The sequence below is a fragment of the Columba livia genome, chromosome 9 (genome assembly GCF_036013475.1).
Source record: "Columba livia isolate bColLiv1 breed racing homer chromosome 9, bColLiv1.pat.W.v2, whole genome shotgun sequence".
NCBI classification, from domain to species: domain Eukaryota; kingdom Metazoa; phylum Chordata; class Aves; order Columbiformes; family Columbidae; genus Columba; species Columba livia.
In genome coordinates this window covers 16,832,273-16,853,729 of record NC_088610.1, presented here as the reverse complement: position 1 = coordinate 16,853,729, position 21,457 = coordinate 16,832,273, and the positions used below count along the sequence as shown (strand labels likewise).

The 21,457-nt window shown below is 39.8% G+C and overlaps 1 protein-coding gene across 5 annotated transcripts in view; it reads right to left on the bottom strand.

Moving 5' to 3' along the window:
* The window catches only part of SPHKAP (SPHK1 interactor, AKAP domain containing), a 73,030-nt gene that overhangs the window by 3,748 nt on the left and 47,825 nt on the right, over nucleotides 1–21,457 (bottom strand). The window contains exons 4-11 of one of the 5 annotated variants that reach the window (XM_065073974.1): nucleotides 18,843–18,902; nucleotides 15,906–16,040; nucleotides 12,645–12,900; nucleotides 8,629–12,364; nucleotides 5,248–5,421; nucleotides 3,357–3,443; nucleotides 1,319–1,371; nucleotides 1,050–1,234 (exon numbers count right to left, since the gene is read on the bottom strand). In XM_065073974.1, the coding sequence (XP_064930046.1) occupies nucleotides 1,050–1,234; nucleotides 1,319–1,371; nucleotides 3,357–3,443; nucleotides 5,248–5,421; nucleotides 8,629–12,364; nucleotides 12,645–12,900; nucleotides 15,906–16,040; nucleotides 18,843–18,902 (4,686 nt within the window). Of the gene's footprint in view, nucleotides 1–1,049; nucleotides 1,235–1,318; nucleotides 1,372–3,356; nucleotides 3,444–5,247; nucleotides 5,425–8,628; nucleotides 12,365–12,644; nucleotides 12,901–15,905; nucleotides 16,041–18,842; nucleotides 18,903–21,457 lie in introns of all 5 variants that reach the window. The other 4 variants (XM_065073975.1, XM_065073973.1, XM_065073977.1 and 1 more) reach the window with 4 other exon arrangements.

Below are 21,457 nucleotides of genomic sequence, written 5' to 3'. Positions count from 1 at the left end.
AGCCAGGGGTGGTGCTTCATAATTTCCATACAATGATGCAAATATTGCAGTCAGTCTAATTTTCCAAGTAACAGATATATGATTGCAAATATGGCTCCACTGGTTGGTCACTGCCTGGGCTAAAACTGTCTCTCAGGGTAGTAATAATACAAGGATGTGCCTCCACAGCGGGTCCATCCTGCCTGTCCTCTGAACTTTCAGCTCTGGTCAGAAGTCCTGTAGTCTTGGTATGTGAGACTCTGAACCTGAGCTAATACAGATTATCTTTATTTTGCATGTTGTTTCTTCTGTACATTTAGGCAGTGGGCCCATTCCTTGGTGAGCAGCAATATTTTTCTGAAGCACAAAGTGACTGTAAAGCTAGTGCCTTTGGCCATGGTAGATCTTACATAGATGTAGGAGGAGCTGTTAGGCCCCTGTGGTACCCTGCTGTACCCCCAGCTGTAGCAATTGAACAGCCACGCACAAGTTCAGACCTGCCTGGGGCTTCCTAAACAGTGTTGCAGGCAAGGCAAAACCTGCATAAGGAGTAAGGAATTTCAAAGCTGCAAATCTTAAGCACAACTTCTGTCTTGTGGCTTAGTCAGCTCTTACTGTCACCAAGTAGCACAACTTTGTATGTGTGATGTCTAAACTTGAGTGACTTCTATTTTTTAAGCTGGATGTTTAAGCTCCATGTAAGCCACCTGCAACCCTTTAAATGCAGCCACATAAGGACTCTTTCTGTTAATTCTGCCTTAAGCATTGATACTTAATGCATCATTGATATGAAAGAGCGAACAGATTCATAAAAGCATGTTATAGAGGGTTTGGAGATGGTCCCATGGTGATACTATTTTTTTGTGCCATGGACATCCTAATTTCTTATTTCACGTACCCTAAACTCTGACACATTTAATCCTCTCCTCATTGTAATAAACAGTAGCATTGCCATCTTGCTGTAATGAAGATGTTTTTCCATCAGCTTTTAAGCTCTGTAATCTCAATAAATCATAACTGGTACTGTGATTAAAGTGAATTAATAATATGCCCAATTCTGTAAATACTACCTTTTCGATTCTGTTTTCCTGAGATTTCTTAAAATAGATGGTTGGAATTCCAAGTTCAGAAGCAGCTATCCACTGCAGGGTGGCTCGCAGTTCCACATCGGGGCACTCTGGTTCCAGATCGAAGTTTATCACCAGTAGGTCCTTTTGGCAATTGGCTGTTCCCACTGAAAGTGCAGAAGTACTTTCTGGAAAAATAATCCCAACAGTTACTGTGCAATTACTTGTGTTAACTTCAGATTGTGTGTTTTAATTGATATGATTCAACTTACCCTCTGTATTTTCTGTCTGTTCTTTAAGGAAAACCTTTTCTTCTACTAATTCACTTAGAAACAAACAACAACAAAGCTTATTAGTGACATTTAGGAACAGTCTACAACGTTGCTTCATGATGGATAAACTTCTCCCTCAATGTAAGACCTAGAAAACTGCAAGAAGAAAGTTACATAGGATGAAACAATAAATGAGGAATATATTTCCATTGTTTAATCTGTAAATCAGGAAAAGCTGTTGGAATTGCACCATTATTCCTGTAATAGGATGAAGTGGCTGTACAGGCTGCACTGTGTATTACAGTTCACTAGGATCTGTGTATGTTTACAGTTTATATAATGACAAGCAAATGACAGCATGGTAAGACCCAGCAAGTCTCATAACCTGGGGGGAAGTACTGAACTTCCAATGTCTGCATTTTGCAGTGCTGCCCTCCCTGGCTGAATCTTTTCCAGTCTTGCTTTCTAGTTTAATCTTTCACTGTTAAATGCAGTCGTAACTGCCAATTACTTTAGCTAATGCAGGTTTCAAATATATTAGCTGTTTGGATAAACAAATTCTATTTACACCTTGCAAAAATTTCCAAAGGTCTTATTTTCTTATGTACCATCTCTTTCTTGTTAATCTACAGGAAACAAACTCCTGGCATGTGGTTACTGCTTCAGCTTCCATTTCTGAACACAGTATCACATGTGGCAGGAGACTGCAAACTTACTTGGGATGTAACAGCTATTGATTTTGTTTGCTTGCTCCTGAAGGGACAGCACTTAGAGTACACTTTTAGAGACTGTCCCATTCTATCCTCAAACAGGGAAATGCTGCAAGTGTAAGATTTTGTTTCTGCCATGGCAAGACGCAACTCTTGCCACCCTCATTCACAGAATTCAAAATCTCCTCCAGGGCTTCACAGAATCCAGATTATAAATACTCGGGCACTGGTTACTGCAAAGTGTGAGAGGAAAGAATAAAATGGCAACATACAACAAATGGTTTGTCATGATGTAGAATCATAAGTGCTTAATAACTTCCTGTAATTTTTTTTCCCAGTTTTCTGTTTGAACAGCAGATGTATTCTGTGCCTTGACTTTGAGTTGTAGAAGTACAAACTCCTCATGCCTATTGGGTAACACCTGAGAACAGACCCTGAAACCTAACAAGGGGAGTCCAAAATGGATCCCTTTGGCCCTTGGGAACATGAGAGGTGTCATCTTTAGGAAGGTGTGTAGGAGGCATCAGTGCCTGCTGTGAAGATGGGAATGTTTTAACAAGGTTAGTCTCCAACTCAGCACCCGAGAATGTGTGTAACTCCACAGAAATATGAATGGCCAGATTTCTTGCAAAAAAAGAGCCTCTTGGAGGCAGGACAGCTGTAGCATAGTCTGGTTATGAGCTGTGAAGACGTTTTGATGTCAATGACTTCACAAAGTTCCCATGTGCAATGTGTGATGTGCAGTCCCTACACTTCTGCAGTGGCCATGCCCTGACTGCACTGTGACGTTCACCAGCTGGCAGGTTATGCCATGTTTCAGGGTACCAGGACCTTTAGGCAGGTACTTGCACATCTCTTGGTAATGTTATTGCATGCTCACTAGAAACATGCCAAGGAATAATAGGTAAGATATACTTTGGGCCAAATTACTGTTATTCTTGGAAAGAATGCCATAATATTTTTTCCTTTGACTTTAATTGATCCTTATTTGCTTAACCTTGCTGGCTGTTACAGTAAAGTTTTGATAATCTATGAAGTTATTCAGAGATGAAAGCTTGAACAATGGGAAACTGATGCTACAGAAAACTGTCTTTTAGGCAGGGCAGTTGGTGGGTCCATATTCTCTTGAGAGATCCACCTGGGTGGGCTTTCCTGTACTCTTTCACTGCCTAGAGCTGTCCCCCTGCACAGACAACAGCACATACGTTTTTCTGAAATGGCAGGCTCAGCAGCAGGTGCAAAGCAGGGCTTGGCACATTTTAGATGGCATAAATGATTTGCAGTTATAATTAGACTAAACATGAAGTCTCACTTCAGCGACTACTTACTTAATCACAGGAGAAGATGGCACGTTCTCCTGATAAATTTCCAGGTCCATAATGCCAAGACTGCTAGTTGTACTGCTGTTGCCATTGCTGACAAAGCAAAAGTTTAAATATTAGTGCCAAGCTGCACTGAACATGTCTCCATACATCCTTTTAAAATTGATTTACGTACAAAGCAAAGTGAGGAGGCTGCCCCCTGTTAACGCCGTGTTTCACAAAATCAGTTGTGCTCAGTAAGTGGTTACCAGAATGAGGCTTTTCTTAAAATAGTTCCAGATGGAACATGTATCAAGTGGAGGAAAAAAAAAAAGTGGACTATCTTCTCATGAATGGTTTATGCAATGAACATTTGTCCTCAAACAATCAGTCTGCATGAGTCCTTGAAAAGAAGGATTATCAGGTACAGAGATGTGCTGGAAAAAACCTGCAGAGATTCAGATACCTCTGAATGTTGTGCATTATAGCAAGGCATTTGGTTGCCCATTATATAATACTACTTACCTGCTGGGTGACTCCGTGCCTGTAACCAGCAGCAGTTTCAGTGTATTATACTTTGTACCTCAAATACTATCGGGGATCTGGTGGAACCCACAGGTACAGTGACAGCCTTTTATGTTTCTGACTACTCTGAAAGACTGAGATTTTAATTAAAGCCAGTGTTCATTTGGACCACTAATACATAGAAGTGTTCTCTTTGACTTCATACAAATGAAGTATTACATCTTAGAATATTTGGAAAAAATAGTGCCAGTTCACTTTATAACATCATTATAAATTCAACAATGAATGTTTATGCAGACATTGCAATACTCTGATGAACAAGGTGATGAATTTGCTGTCTGCAAGTCAATTAGCACAAATACGTTTTGTGTGGTGAGTCAATTTTTACTGGAAAAGCGACTAATAGTATTTTTCCTTACATCAGAAGGATTGACTAGACAGTTCCTTTCCCCATCAGGTTTTTCACGGCAGAACTAGCATGCCATGCATTCGGACTTGCTCTAGCAATTTCTGTTTCAGTGCAGAGCCAAAAGGCACAACACATTAGCTCTCTCAGACTAAGGACTTTGTTAAAAGGTTGATACTATAATAATTGGATGATTGTTCACGCACACTGACAGACAGGTTTTGTTCAGTATTTTTTCAACTAGCCAACAGTGCTTTCTGACAGAGCCTCTTTCTCTTCCCTGCTTCATTACCATATTGTCTTCTCTCCTTGTCATTTTAATACTGAAGAGAAAGGTGTAATTACTTGACAATATTTTAAAGCCCAATCTAAGAGCGTGTGAAGAAAAACCTTGCTCAATTTGAATTTGTGAAAGGGCTTAACTCAAACTAACATCACTTTATATAAACTATAAGGATAACATCTTTAAACACGTCTTCACTTGAATGGGAACAGAAAGCAGCACATTGAATCTGTGCCTCCTCAGGGGGAATTCAGTCAGTCTCTGGTGATCTGCTACCCTGTACCAGGGCTCTTTCTCTGCTCTCAGTGCACAGATACATGGTGGGAATAGCAGTCTCACAGGTCTCAGCTAAGGAGACGCCAAAATAAACATTATGCAAATAGTAGCAAATAAATCAAGGGAAAGACTGTAGCAATTAACTTGTCCAATGACCCTTTCACTGTAGGTCTGAGGCACCTGAGAGGTGCCAGGAAGTTTTTTCTTTGTCTGAATCTGGCTGCTTAGCAATAATAAAAAGACCCAGCTAAGAATCAGGATATGGCTAATTTTTTAAAAATAAAGAGATGAAATCTGTCATTAGGTTTTCTTTACAGTATTCTGAATAAATCTTGAGCTGTTGACGTTCATTATTGATGCATGGTAGTCAAATCATTGGCTTGGTTGATTAGATCACATTGTATACGGAGAACAGATAATATGGGTACCTCAGGGATCGCTCGCTGAGTTGTAAGTAGCTACTTGTGTCGTCAGGATTGTCCTCATCATTAGCTAGCTGGGACCAGCTGCCAGTGCTTTCTTCACTGCTGCTGAGGTGGTGTGGAAATTCTTCAGCTGTTTTTGTCTCTCCAATGATTTCAGCATCTGGTCTGCTCTGAGGACTGCTGGTGGTGGGGAGAAAAAGAAGGCACATTGATATTGTAATATAGGCAAAGAAACTGCTGCCACCAATCTTCAGGCAATGCTGCTCATTCGAGTTAACCAAGCTGCGAGATTATACAGATGTAAGAGATTGTAAGCTTATAATTTAATTGTAAGCTTTTAATCTATACACAAAGTCCAGTTGCACGTTTGGTCTAAGACAGTCTTAAAAAGGAATCTTCTTATGACTGCTATAAACAAACACAAAGTAAGGCTTATACTGAAATACACATAGAAAATATTTAATTTGTACAAAAAGATTTTACATGTACAAAATGAACTGCTCGATGCATAGGCCTGTTGCTTCATGCACTTCAGTCAATCAGTGGTTGAAATATGTCGTAGATGTTAGTGCACAATGACTGTGTTTCTTGGAAATATATATTGGTACTAAATCCCTGTTGTACTAATGGATGAATAAGTTTCTTGCCAGGATTTTCTGTTCTGTTAGCATTGTAGATCCAAAAGAGGTCTAGAAGTGAGAACAAGAAAGTTTTGTGGGTTGTGAATCGCTAATGACTCTAGCCTCCTGTGTTTCTTAGGATCTTTGCTGCTTAGGTTGGGGAAGGATGAAGTATTCTTTTTTTAGGTAGGTATGCAACAGGTAGTTAGAAAACAGACTGAATATGGATCCCAGACTGAGTCTAGAAAATACAGGGTTAATGGGAAAAAGCTTTGTAATACTGCATATTTTGACACATGTCACACACATATATACACACACATACTCCCACAAATGCACACAAAAAAAATAAAAACTATGTGGTATATTTTTGGAGCCAAACTGGGCTTTGTGAAACTTATTGTGGGACTTTTGGTATGTAGGCAGAAAAGTGTATAATAATCCAAACCCCCTTCTTTTCACATGATAAGAAAGAATTGATTGTATCGGTGTGGTGCCAGAATAACAATTAAAGCAAAACTTTAGTTTTGTTGTATTTATTGGATGGTCTGCATTTTCAACTTTGTGATTAAGACAATGCAATATGTACTGCCAGCCCTCTGCAAGATCCCTTTAGAGAAGTTCTCACCTACAGACTTTTATCTATGGTTATGGCTGAGGCACCCTATCTTCAGTTAGGGCAAGAGACCACCCCCAAAATTTTATTGCTCCCAAGTGATTAACCTGATTAAGAATATACTGAGACAATATCATAGTGGATATCTCCCTTTGCCACGCTCTCGCTCTCCAGACAACTGAGAAGCTGCTGTGTTGATGCTGTATGCTAGAGGGAGAGGCAGCTCCCTGTGCAGGGAGAAACTGACTTGTTTGCCTGAGGGACACTGCTCTGCCAGGTGCTCAACATCTGTCACATCAGCACCCCTGTCAGCCCTGACCCTCGGGTGCAAAACTCACCATCTGGAGTAATATCGAGGCACTGAGTGGCCAGTTTGCAGGGTAGTGGTGTTTTTCAGATTTTTTTTAATACAGAGCAGGTAGCACCTAATGCTTGGTCCAAAACATGAGAGATTTTTGTGGGCTTTGTTACTTGGCATTTTGGGTTTTGTTTGATTCATTATGCAATTATAGCTCAGACTGGTGATGCTTTGAACTGACAGTTCCCTACTTCTGAACAGTTGGTTGGAATGTTTTCTGTGTATCTGTGACAGTACTGGGTCTGTTGCTCTGCCTACGTACAAGAAACAACTACTTTTCCTTCCTGAAGACCTTTCCCCCCCTGCCTACATGGTGCCATGTTTTTTTTCCTTCTCTCTCCTTTTTTTTTCCTCCTAATTTACTATATGTATGTTTGATATTTTGCCTGGAATCCTGTGTGCCTGTATCTACAATAGCAATTAATTTCATGCAGGAGGAGTGGCCCAAAGCAATAGGTGATGATGCTTTTAAATCTACATTATATGTATTTTTAGGTTTTTGCTAACTTCCCACGGTCATTTCAGGAACTCTGCATCAAAAGCAGAGGAAAAGTTGTTACTAAAGGGCCCACAAACTGCGTGACAATAACTTCATTTTCAAACAGTCAAGTTTCCAAATTGGCAGATTTCTAAACGTATCTTATTAAAAGCAGGTTGTGCTCAAAGGGAGAGGAAGGTTAGTGGGGGAGAGTCAGTATGAAAGAATAGTGACACAGTGATAATTATCTGCCTCATTGCTGCCATGCACAGGAAAGTACATGCTTTCCCACTTCAAGTAGAGCTTTCTCAAAGGCAAAAAGGGAGCACTGCCTGGAATAAAATGAGCTACAAAATGGTTTCTAACACTAGCATCTGCAGTCTTTCTAACCCTCTGAGATAATGGGGTGCTGCAAAGCTCTGAGTGATCGGCAGTTTAGATACCATTAAAGTAACAGATATGATGAAGAAGTATAGCTAAAAATAGGCAATGCCTTGAGAAAGCCTTGCTCTTAATCTCATAGCATCCACAGTGATCCTCTGCGTTTGCACTGCACTCTCCTGCTGGGCTTGTGCTTTGCCTTATACAAAGCAAGTTGCAGATTTGTCAACAAAAGGAGTACAGCTGTAAGGAGAGGGTAGTAAGCTGTGGTATAAACTCAATGAAATTAAATTAAAATGACATTTTATTATTTTCTCTGTCTAAATTCTGCCAGAGAAATATTGAACCAAAGGAGGTGAGAGGTACTTTTAGTTATTATTTTATTTCCTTCACTAAAGAATTTTTTATTACTTGTAGCTCCAGACTGGAACACAAAGCTGAACTTCAAACTCTCAGAAGTCTGGTCATGTTTCCAGGTATGCAAAGCATTAGTTATATGGACAAGCATAGCCAAGAACTACAGGTCAAATTCTGCTATCTTGTCTTTTACTCTGACACTGATTTATATTTATTTATTTAATTGTTTCTAATTGAGATCTCAGCCAGTGCTAAATCAAAGTTCAAACTTTGTCCATCTTTCCTGTCTTGATTATGGAAGACTTAAATATCTGTAAAGGGAAAACTTACTTGTCTGTGCAGTGTTAGATTTGAATCTCAGAATCATGGTATTGTATTCAATGTAAATTTGCCCCAGAAATCAGCACTGTTTATATACAACTGGGTGATTTTATGTCATTAGAAACTTGTAGTCAGAACTTAACTTGTTTATTTCTTTAGAAGTGTTTCTCATCTTCTTTTGTCAAAATAATTTTTACTGGGAAATTAAAGCAAACTCCAAAGCAATGAGCTGATTGGCTGTTTTGTCACTTACCTGTTTAGTAGGGAACTGGAGACTGTGTGCTTTGCATCAAAAACTTCTGGAGGCTTTTCTTTGCTTTGATGTTCCATTCCAGAAGGGTCACATGAAGTGAAAGACTCTGAGTCTTTATCTGGCTCATCTCGCTGATCGGTTTCTATCTGAATCAAAGGCACTTCCCTGTGCTGACCTGCGGGGAGGCATGCAGGGCTCTTCATATGCTCTTTTTTCTCATCCAGATTTACTTCATCCCTTTTGGGTTTTACCTGAATTGGAGTTGCACTTGGGGGATGTTTACTTTCCAAGATGTGTTCTCGGCTTGTGTAATCAAAGGAATCCTGCTGGACAACTATTAAATTTTTACCACTTTCAACAATATTTGCGGCCAGTCTGTTTGCATATTGTTCCACGTGTGGTGGGGAATCACTGTGAAACTGGTCTGCCTCTGCAGCCTCTTCCTCGTCTGCTATGATTTTGTTCTTGCGCATTAGAGATTCAATAGAACTTGCCCATGTCTCGTGAATCAACATATCTGTTATTTGGTCAGCCTTGCATCTTTGGTACAGACAGGAGTCAGACTTGCAAAGACCTGAAGAAGCCCCGGTACTGACTGGCTGTACACTTAAGGAATCTTGGTGATGGTGGGCAAATCCATCTAATGAATTTGCCTTAACTGGGATGTTAACCGTGAGCCTAGAGCCTGATGATCTGCTATCAGGCATCGATGACTGCCTGAAGCAAAAAGGTGATCGTAGAGAGGGTGGTAGCAAACTGCTGCCCCAGTCCTTTGAATTCCGAGGGGAAGATGCATTATCTTTATTTTCCTTTTCTATTTCTCTTAGCATATACCTATAAAACTCTTCCGTTATGCTTTCTGTGCTGGACTGTTTGGATGGGCAACTTGGTCTTACATTAAGATGACCATTTTTCTTGGCTACCTGTTGTAAGGCGGAAGTTAAGATGTTGTTTGCATTTTTTCCTGCATAGTAATCCAATAATAAATCAAAACCTCTTCCTTCATTTTCCATCTGGTTCACCATAAATCTTGAAAATTCATCTGTAATGCTTTCACAGCTAGACTGCTTTGAGACAGAACTTGTCTGGCTCACAGACTGACCAAAGGTGTTCATTAGGCTTAGGGTATTGAAAGGGGCTTTGGAATCTGAGTCCTCCTCTGGTATGCTCTCACAGCTTGAGGCCTTGGCTCGGCTCCATCTGTCACAGTGCAGCCTGTTCCTGGGGTGGTTTGGACCTTGCCAGATGCTGTCGGCCATGGAGAGTTCAGTGAGGTTCATGATCTTGGCAGCCACTTCATTTGCAAAGATATTGACTGAATCTGGTGTGTCCTCAAGGTTTATAGATTCATCTACTACCCGATTCATCAATCTTTCCTTTAGCTCAGGATGCTCATCTGTTTTCCTTTTGATCTCACTAAGTCTAGGTGCCCTGTGCTTCCGAACAACTGAACCATTAGCATGGGTTTCCTTTTTTCTTTTCATGGTTCTGCATGATAAACTCTGGGTCACCAGATATTCATTGCCTCTCTTCCATGCACAGAACCATGGTTGCTTTCCATTTGAATTTTCAAGACAAATGGCGGCTATTTCTGTTGCCATAGAGACAACTGTTTCTGCCAATTCTTCTGCAAAATCTGTTATACAATATTTGTCCCTTGAATGTTTCACCTGTAGCACAGGCTGAGAAGGAACCAACACATTATTTCCTAATAAAGACAAGCTAACCTGAACATCATTATTTAGTACAGCATCATGCTTAAGCTTGGCCTGGTTTTCTGCGTTCATGGTGGCACTGGAAGACAGCTGTTCTTGAACGCCATGCCTGCATTCATCATTTGCAAAGGCATTTTCTCTGTCAGAAAATGATCTGTAGTCTTTCTTCTTATGATGATTGTTACCTTGATTTGGAGATTTGCAACAGTCTCGTGCAGTTCTTTTCAGATATCTTTTCTTGGGAGATGTCTTTGCATTATGCCCTGCAGCTCTACTTGTGAGTTCTGAACTCAGTGTGGCACTTTCCTTGGTGTTTACATCATTCATACTACTTTTCCTAATGTTTGTGGCATTTCTAGGATCTTTGCTATCACTAGTGCTGTAAGAGCTACTAAATGACTTAACAGCAGAGTGATTAAGGGGGCCACGTGAAGTTTCATGTGCTGTTGCCTGTGATGACCATCCTTCTGCTCTTGTTACTTTCTCTGCTTTTGTACCCTCGGAAAAGAGAGGAGAACACTCTTCCACTTGTCTAATGTCATTCATTTTCTTGCAAGTGAAATATATTATATTAAAAAGCAACTCATTTGCAGTGTCCATGAAAATGTCTTGCGTACTTGAGCCATTTTCTGAACAGGGGTGTAACTGTCTCTTCTTCCTAACCGCTTCAATAGAATGTCGTAGAATAATATTGGATAAGTTTTGTGCAAGCTCATCCCTGATTACTTCATCGTTGTTTGGAATCCGTGGTCTTGCTGCAGTTTCAATAATTTTTCCATTTATGGATTCCATAAAATGCCCTACATTTTTATATGTGTTAGGTTTTGTCAAAATTGTTGATGTCTCTTTGAGAAGTGTCTCTGCAATGCTATCATTTAGCTTCTCCATGCTGCTTCCTATGGCTATGCTGCAATGAAGAGTAACAGCTGCAGAAGTCTGAGCAGCAGACAGGAGTCCACTCGAAGTTGCAGGGTACTTCTCTTCCTTTGTTTCCCCCAGACCACAGACGGCTACAGCACTTGCTACTTGAGTCATGCCACACAGTGCAGATGGAAATGAATATTCTGTGCCAGCACAGTCATCAACTATCTGTGAAGGTGCTGTGTGTAGCTCTTCATTTCCAACCGCCTCACTTTTAGAGTCTGTGGCTTCTTGATCCCGTCTGAATTTTTCTGCAGCCTGGGGACTGGAAATGGTTCCGATAACAGTGGCTGCACAAGCCAAAGCCACTTCCAGTGCACTCTGGCCATGTCGGTTTGAATGTTCTTCCTCAAAGTAATCTGAAACTTCAGCAGAACTTTCTGATTCAGTCCAGTGGCACAGGTTGGGGAAGGCAGACCCTGGCCAGTCAGATACATTCTCAGAACTGTCTGGGCTTTGCACTATGACAATCTTGGGGAGTTCATTCCAAGATCGGGAGCCAGATACATCATCTGACTTACAGGAGCTTCCTACGGAGATGCTGACTGCTGCCTCCTCACTAAAAGTGGGTTGAGACTGTGACAGTCTAATGAACGCATCTTGAAGAACAGATTCTGCTAAATTTGTGGCATACTGACCTGTAGTTGCCCGCTCATTTTGCAAGGGAGGATCAGTTTTCCCAATACCTGCGCAATTTTCTCCATCTGTCTTACTGTTGTGTATCGCTGTCGGGTCATGCAGAGGCTCCAGCTCCTCTTTAGCCATTTTGGTTAAAGATACATCTTCTAACATGCACACTAAGTGGGAATTTTCAACCTCACTAGCCAAATTAGTAGTGCTAAAGGATGAAGTAGCTCTTCCAGCTAATGCCTTCTGCCACAGTATTTCCTGGTCTGACTTATCTTCAGGTTGTAAGATGTGCTCTTCAGCCACAACATTCACCACTTCAGAGACTCCAGTAGCTGAATTATCTTTATTAATGCAGTTCCCTTCAAGAATGGATGGCAACCTGGCTTTTCTGTAGTGGAGATTTTCAAATCCCTTTCCTTTATTTTTTTTGACATCTGAAGATGCTTCTGAAACACTTAATTTTTCATGACCTATTAAAATAAAAATAAGAAATTAGTTTTTGAAGACTATTCCGTAACTTTAGAAACAGCTACGCAGCTGTGTAACACATTACTGCTCTGTAAAACTACTGCACAACCATATATCCTTGTCTTTGAATAACAATTTAAAAATATGAATGGCTGTTCATTTTCTAAACTACAAATAAATATATGCATGAATTAACATCAAGCGCGCTTTCTGTGTGCATTGCCATGGCTATTTCACAATACTAACAATAGCATTAATTATGATCAGTCCTGTCACTTTTACCAGTTTTATATTCTTCAGCTTCATTGTCATCCTCGAGGTGCTCCGATGCTGTGAGGAAATCTTCCTCTATTGAGGACACTGAGCAGTTTGTGTCATCCTCGGGCTTTAAGACATGAGCTTCAATCTGCAGCTGTCTCTCCTGAACAAGCTCAAGTCCAATCAGAAACTTGTTTATTTCAAAAATGATGCAGCTTGTGCTGTTTTTCCTGTCCCCCCTCGCACACTGAACCAGGCAGACATCTGCCAGCCAAGGACACTAGAGGGGAAAAGAATCTCAAACAGTTATTTAATTAAAAAAATGAAACCTATTTTAAGCTTTCCTTTCTATAAGTATCTCAGGAATGTTCTAGTGCAAAGATGCAATACAATTTGTCATTTAGATATTTGTAACACAGTATGCAGTTACATATATACCAAAATAAGACTGCTTGGACTGACAGCTTTTGTTACACAAGCATTTTAGTAGAGAACCCAGCTGTATCACAGGAACATCTTTATTTTGTTGAAATTACCAAGATGTTTGTTTTCAATCAACTTCTTCCAATGACAGAGATGTACTTCCTTTTAGGCATGTTGGAGTGAGCCAGCAGACATGCTGTTATGGATGGTCCCACACCACCCAGTATTACCTGTTTCTTGAGGGAATTGTTTGTGGGCATGAATTCCTTTTCAGGATAGTGTCTTTGTGTCTTTTGCAATGCTAGTTTGAAGGCAGCCCTATAAATACTGCCTGGTGAGATTGTTAAGAGCAGGTCACTTTCACACATTCATACAGAATGTTTTAAAATAGTGGTTTATTTTGTTTCTTTGGTCTTCTTCCTCTCATTCCTCGTGCGCCGAAAGCCCCGTTATTTCAGACCAGTACAACCTCCCACTGGAAATGGGGCTCCACTGCACGCTGTACTGAGCCTTCCTGTAAAACTGTGTCACCCAGAGAAGCTGTACAAGTTGAAGGCTGGTCAGAAACTGAAAGGAACTCTTGTAATGCTCATTTTATTGATATTAAAACTCTTGGATATTTATAGAACCACAGATCTAAGCTGATAACTCTGCATGGGACTACATTTGTGGTGTGGATGTACTCTGAAGTAAAGCCAAGCTTTTGCAGCTTGTGATCTTATGCTTTAATTCCAGGCCCCCAGGAAGGAGCCAGCTTGAGTGGAACCAACTTTGGATTGAGGCAATAGATTTTAAGCTGTGCAAAAGATGCCCCAAACCCCCTCTGCATTTGCACAGTATCTATCATAACATAACCCTGTCCTAGAGCTTTTGTCTTTGAGTGTGAATGCAAATATCTAGTAATACAGGGAGTGGGATGAGTATTTTGTTGGGATAGCATGTTTTATTAGCCTGCTCTTCCTATCTGTCTAACAAATGTGTCTGAGCAGAAAACCAGATAAATTGATGTGCTAAAAGACAGGCAGAAAAGACAGATTTTTTTTTTTTTTTTTTTTTTTCAGTTTTTTTGAACTGGTTGCTAAGTAATTGTTGCTGAATCAGACTTGACCATACACTGCATTGTGAAAAATGTTATTAGAAACAGATGCAGCCTTAGATCAAACATTTTCCTGCTCTTTCTTCAGTCCACAGTTTGCAGGGTTGTACTTGTGAAAAGAGCTCAGGGGGAGCTGAATAAAAATCCTTGTATGAAAACTATATGTTTCTCTTTACAAACGACATTGTCTGGAAAGCCAAACAAATGTAAGGACAAACATAGCATGTCTGGCCAATACATTGCACCTACTCTCAATGCGAACTTTACCCATCTTAGAAGACAGAAATTTAGGTTATTTCTCATGTGTCTCTTGCCTGCACTCTTTCTGAGAGGGCTGCTGGTCTCAATGGTACAGTCTTGTGGAGATGGGGATGACTTTGGGTACTCGAGTTGTCTTGTCTGGGCCTCAAAACACTCTTGTGTGTATTGCATCTGGTTTTGCACCCCCAGAAGTGGGTTTTGGAGCTCCAATGCTCCCACAACAGGCTTGTACTCTTATTTTTTTTAAATCTAAGTTCAGTCCCAAGTTGCAAGAAAGCTCAATAACCAGGCAATTACTCTCTTTAAAGATCAGCTTATTGGTATAACATAAACATCAATGATCTTTGCAATACAGCTGTTTCATGGCCTGCTTCAGGAAGATTTTTGTACACAACTTGATTTCAGTGAAGAAAGTTTTCTGCCTTTTTTTTTTTGTTTTCCTGCAGCAGATAAAACATGAACAGGCATCTCCAGTTTTAAGTTTGATGAGACGGTTTTGTACTCCAGAATAAGTCTGCAGCTTTAATGAAACTGTCCTCAATTCATGCTTGGCCAAATGAGATCAGAATCAGGCTGAGAAATACTGAAGTATTTTTCATTCTCTTTCTGTCCACATATATGAACAGGAATAAAGAATGATAAAAATGGAGAGGAAGAAAATATTTTTTGCTACAATAAGGACTTAAGCTTCTGGAACTTATGTATTAAAATGCCTTTAAGCAAATGTTATTGTTTGCTTCTTTTCTCTATGTGGTGCCAGTAAGATGAATTCTTGGCCTCCAGATCACAGATAGGGAACATTTCACTGGCAATAATGGGAGTGAAGGAGTTAGCATGAAAACTTTGCCTTTAGCTCCTTTAAATGTTAAGTTTTAATTAATGCATTAATTACTTTTTAAGCTGACAGAAGCTAAATGAGGTATCAGCTCTGATATTGTTAATATAGCTTGATATTTTCCATTGTCACATTCAGGCTTACAGTAGCCCCTAGGATCTTCAAGTATTACCATCAGTTCTTTTCCAAGGTGCACGCGTGGGAGAAGACGGGTTGGGATCAAAAGTGGGAAGTAGCAAGACTTCACTTGAGAGTCTGCAGGAGCTGTGCCCCAAAAGTGTTACATTTTTCCCTTTCCCCCGCTGTGCTGCCCTTCTGACTCTGCTATTCTTGAAATCTGGGCTTATGAATCATTTCTGCCATCAATGCTTGTCTTCCCTGAAGGATCAGCTGCTAATGTGGCTTAAAGTATTATCAGTTGCAACCCAGACATCCACAGGATCTAGAGGGAATAGCAGGATTGCTCTCCTGTCCTCCTTGTCCCTGCCCTCCTCACCACGCAAGCTTAACAGACTTTTGTTAGACCATTTTTTTTGTGTCTGTGTGTATTTGCAGACTCCCACTCATCTTTTAAAGTGGTGCAAGGCCTTTGCTTTCAGCTTCCTTTTTTTCCATTTTCCGAATTCCTTGATAAGTGTGATGTGATCTTAAATATGAGTTTGATTCCTACCTGGGGAACTTCATAATCAGCCTGAAGGTTTCCTGATGCTAATCCGCTCAGGAGGACTATTTCATTTTCCTTTGGTGGCTGCACGTTCATCGAACTGATGAGTTTGGGGAGATTTGGAGAGACGCTGATCAACCTCTGCAGTATGAAAGACAGATTTTGCTCTCAGGTAATGAAGTCTGAGTTGCGCCATTATGTTCACAAATATCAAAATGAAATACCACTTATAGGCATCACTTTAGAACACTAAAAATAGAACTGGCAGGACTAAAATGCACATTCTTTCTTTTGAGCCACTAGGCAAGACAATGACAACAGTATAAACTTCTGCAAAACTGTCCAGTGGGACAGTCTGTCATCTCTTACACTGTCATGTGCTCAACAGCTTGATTGTGTTTGTGCACCTAAATGCTTGGCTTTCCTATTAGGAGTGAGTTCCTAAGAGACTGGGAACACTCTGTTATTGTCTGAAACAGAAAAGATTCATTAAGTATGGTAATGAGAACAGCGCAAATCTTCCCGTTTTCCTCTAGGCACATGACAAGCAAGAAGCAAAAGGGAAATTGGCTTGAAATTGCTGATCAAATCGATGTAATGCTAGACCTGGAATAACGGAAGTATTTAATACATAGATGAAATATGCATTTCTTTGCTGTTCCGCTGAACACCTTCAAGACTTTTCATTTGTAATGGTGCAACCATTTTCTACCTGTTGTATATTTGCTAGAGCCAAAAGTGGTAATAGTCATAATGTCAATGATGCTATGTAACGTAGGAGATCTGTGTTGTGATACTGCTAGGAGTCCCCAGTGATGTGCGGGAGGCATCTGTGCTCCTTTATGTGCAAAGGCCAGACCAAAAGAACAATACTTACCCTAAAGAGTGCTTACAACTCTCTTCTGCCAAGGATCTCAGTGTGCTTGCTTTATGAACAGGGAATCACGGATGACCCCTTACAACAAAAGTAAATATCACCTCCATTTTATGCACAGACACAGCCCATCAAATGGCAAAGACATCAAAGGAATGCAGATCTTGGGCATCCAGCCATAGGCTTCAGTTACTATGCAATTCAATGACACTTAATTGTTTCCTTTTAATTTTCAAAATAATAAGTTTGCAGTACTGTTATTTTTCCTCAGCATGAATTAGATATAATAAAACTTTTTGGCTAAGCAAATCTAATTCAACTTTGGGGAATAATTCACTTTTCAGTAGACTTAGCCTCTTCAGATGAGGCTAAGTATTTATATTTGACATAACTAAATTCAGTGCTTCAATTCAGTTTGACATTTCAGTATAGAACAAAAACGTTCTCATACTTTTCTTTTTTCAAATTATAACCTTTCTGTTATCACACACATTTATCTATGTATCTCTATTTTTCTGCTGCTTAAATTAACACATTTTATCAGATTTCATAGATAGGAAATCATGGCATTTTGTATATCTTTTACTTCCATTCCTTTTTGTTCAGAATAAAAAAGGAAAAGTCTGGATGATTTTACACCAAAATTTAACTCGTTCCAAGGCTCAAAGGGCAATGCAAAAATCCTTACAGTATGTATTAGTAAATAGTTATACAATTCATATGAACAGTAGCTGTGTTAACATCTTTAAAATTCTTCTGTGAAATGCTTTCACCACATCAGTCTTTTGAATAAAAATCCACCCCACGCAATGCTTATTTACACAAACTGCATATTATACACAAAAATTGTGATGAGTGAGTTTCCTCTTAGAGAAGGATACACAGTACTTGTGCTAGTGGTGAATTTTTATTACCTATGCTGAAAATTAAAAGTATCATCTCCCAGTCACGGCTAATAAATTTATTGACTCTGTTCCAGAAACTATCTTCCTAAAACGTGACCGAATGTTGCAGCCTCTCCGTTATAAGCCCCCGGTGCCAGGCAGGGAGCGCCAGCTGTGGGCGTGTCGGGGTGCAGTGATTTGAGGTGCAGTGCTCTGGGAAACCCACAGGTTTTGCAGTGCGGGAAGAGCTTGGGACTGGGAGAGGTGCCTGAGTGGTGAGTGCATCGCTGCTGGGTGGCTGAGAGGTAATGATCGTGCAGCTGCTTTTAAAGTTATTGGTGCTCGTGAGCAAGTGGTCTAATCTCCTGGCACTGTAAAGGGTGGCTACATAAAGCTAGTTTCACTTGACTTTTACAGATATCTAGCTCTAAGACTGAGGGAGAAACTTTTGGTATTTCCTTATGACTTGCTATAGGTTTTGTTCCTTAATAATCACTGTAAACAACAATAAAACCATTGCTTATTAGGAAACAACTAGTGCTTCTGTGGATTCAGTAACATTACAGCTCTCAAGCTGTTCCACACAGTTAACCTGCTGATTCAACAGAAATATAATTTTGCTGCAAGAAGCCATATCTATTTTCGACATCTGAATTTTCACAGATCCAGGATGCAGAAAATGACACAGAAAAATAGTTCCTGCGAAAGAACCACTAGCAGGAGGCAGCAAGGTCCCAGCATTGGTTGTCCTCCCATGAGCTCAAAGTGGTTTCAGTAAACTAACTGCAGTGGTTTACTGAGGAACTCCCTGAATATTGTCAGGAGATTCTACCTTTGTCCACTTACTATGTATTGCTGTCATACTGTTGTGTTGATCGTAGGCACCTGGTAAGGATGATGAAAAGGAGCTGATAAAGGAAGATGTAAACTTAAAACTGACACTAGGCCATATCTTTAAAACGTGACTTCCTCAGATATTAGGGGGTTTTTGTATGTATTTTAAATAGCATATCATGATGTGGTGTTTGTCTTGGTATTTGTAAAATAGCCAAGCTTTTCTCATTTTCTTAAAAATGCAAGGCTGGCCTTATTTTGTCCATAGGATTTTGATCTGGGTTTATACTGGAGAGTCCTGTTACACCTGACTAGACCCACTGTGCATGATATTAAGACCTAAACCGTTACCTGTTTCACTTGCTCATCGCTGCAATCATCTCTGTTTGCATCTAAATTCACAAAACAAACCTGTAATAAAAAAAAAAAAAAAAAAAAAAAAAAAGAAACAGCAGTTTATAAAGTCATATTAGAATGGCAGCAACCCGTTTAAAGTCAATATATGTTTCTTTTCTAGCCTTGTAGCTGAATATGCGAAGTCTTTTCTAACTACAAGAAAGGTTGGAAGGTTAGCAAAGAGAATAGCAGACTAGATATTAGGAAAGGAGGTAAAAAAGGAACAAAAGTAAGAGTCATGACTTCATCTGCTTTGACAATTAGCTTGTGTGAAGAACAGGCAAGTGTTGCCGATAAACTGTAATGCATAGGATACTATAAAATACAGATGAAATGTAAAAAATGCATTTGATTGTGTACCAGACAAACTCTTCATGTCTTGCTTTTCCAATGATGACTTCTTTTTAGACACTTGTTGCTAAATGTTTCATAAGTGCAAGTACTGATATGTGTACAAATTGGGAGTTGCTTTTAGAGTTTTATCCACATCACATAAATACTGTAGTTTCTTTCTGACTTCCTGGAGTTCCTAAGTAGAAGTTTTAGACCTTATAGAAATATTTTTTTTTAACCTTGGTTCATGAGCCCATATGCAAGCAGAAGTTTTTAGCAGTGCTAACTGGGCACTACGATAGGTGGCAGAACAGCTCACTTTTTAGTAAGTCTGTATGTGATTCATTGGGAAGTATTGCTTTCAATGACAAGGTGTCTTGCCCTTTCTTTGATCATTATGGGTTTCAGCAATGCTTTAATGGTAGTGTCCAGAAACTTCAGAGCTAAAGATCATTTCATTTTTGAAGACATTTATTTTTTAACATGACTGGAAGGCCATTTTCTATTTTTCACAAGTAAGAAAATCCCTCCTCCAGCTTTATTTCTGAGTTAGAAGCAGGAACTCCGAAGCCAGGCTGAATGTCCTACTTCTGAGCGCTCTGGATATCGCTTTAGAAGTTTGTAAGAGGTTGGTGTTGTCTTGATCTAAACAAAAACATGGCATAGATTCAGGGCTGGGCTGAAGCCAACACCTGATTCCAAACAAATTGCAGATCTAGAATTTACTTGCTAAGACATGAGTGATTTTTTTTTTATCTTTTTCTTTTTTTAAAAAAATTTCTGGCAAACAGTAAACGTTTATTTCCCTAATTCTATGTAAATTTCCCCTAGAAAAATAAAATGTTCTAAATGATCCCCTTCACCAACACTCTTCTGTTAAGCATCTGAGTTCCTGTTGTGTGCCTGCTTTTACCCAAGACAGCACTGATTTCAGTTTATATATGCACATACCATATGTACAGATTATGGCCATCTGCAGTAAAAGCCAGCACAGCAGATGGAAAGATCCAGCCAGACCTCCCATTGTAAACCAAAAAAGCCCTACTGAAAAAGAAAGCTTTCTGCCTTTTAAAATAGTTTAACAGCCTCTTTATATGAACTTGAAAACCTATTTTTCAATATTTTTACAATTTTAGGAAAAATATTTATCTGCCTGACAATGCAAACAATCAGGCTATGCTACTGTCATCTGCATTTTGTGGCTGGCTAACTTTTAAGAAATGGTTATAAAAGCTTCTAAGCTATACAGTATTAAAAATACCCTCTAGCAAGACAATGTGGTAGTTATGTAATGCCCTAAACACATTACAGTTAATTATACAGATAAAAATTTGTCTTGCTTTCCACTGGGATTTTACATGTAGGCTTTTTACGTATCAGCAATAGGTAGTTGTTACAAAGCATTAGAAAATCAGGCTCTTGATTCGCACATGTACTCACCCAGTGCCCGCAGTGACATGTGGTTTTGATTTCACAGACGCACTGAGGTGCGTTTGCTCAGGCCAGTGTTAATTTGGTAACCAGGGCAGGGGTGCTGGAAGGCCTGGGTCTGGTTTCTGGTCCTCTAAAGCATGTTCACAACCTCCCTGAGGGTAGGGCTGTTACTTAAGAGCTTTGTTTGCAAGCCCCCATGCCAGAGTGGTAAGGACTGTTTTTGTGCTGGGTCCAGTGTGACAGCTTTGTGTAGGAGCTCGGCACACACCTTCCAGCCAAGCACTCCGCACTCTGGTAAACCCTGTTTTGTCCTTTACTACCGACTGGTTAGTACAATGGTACATGTCTCTGCCGTGTTGCATGCAGGCGTTCCTACCACTGACACTGACTACCATCCTAAAGGTATGTATGCTCCTTCTGAGCAGCCAGAAATTCACCATCTCTGTTTCATGTGGTGTGGATGGCATATAATACACTAATGCCTCACTAGAAGAAACAACAGTATAAGCAGGAATATCTGTTATTTAAAGTCATATTCTCTTCCTTTCATCTGGGTTTTCTTTTTTATTTTCAGAACACAACTTGTATTATAAAACCAATGGCAGTTCTGAATCCAGTTTCCAAAGACGCTTGTCAGATTCTATTGACATTGACTTATTATGCTGCCAGTGCATTCTCGTAGTGTTTTCCTGTTCTGTGGACTTTGTGGTTTCAATTATAGGCAATTTTTAGAATAAAATAGTTCTGCGCTGGTAAAAGACAATGAAGAACCCATTTACTTTTTCCATTTTGCTGTTTGCTTT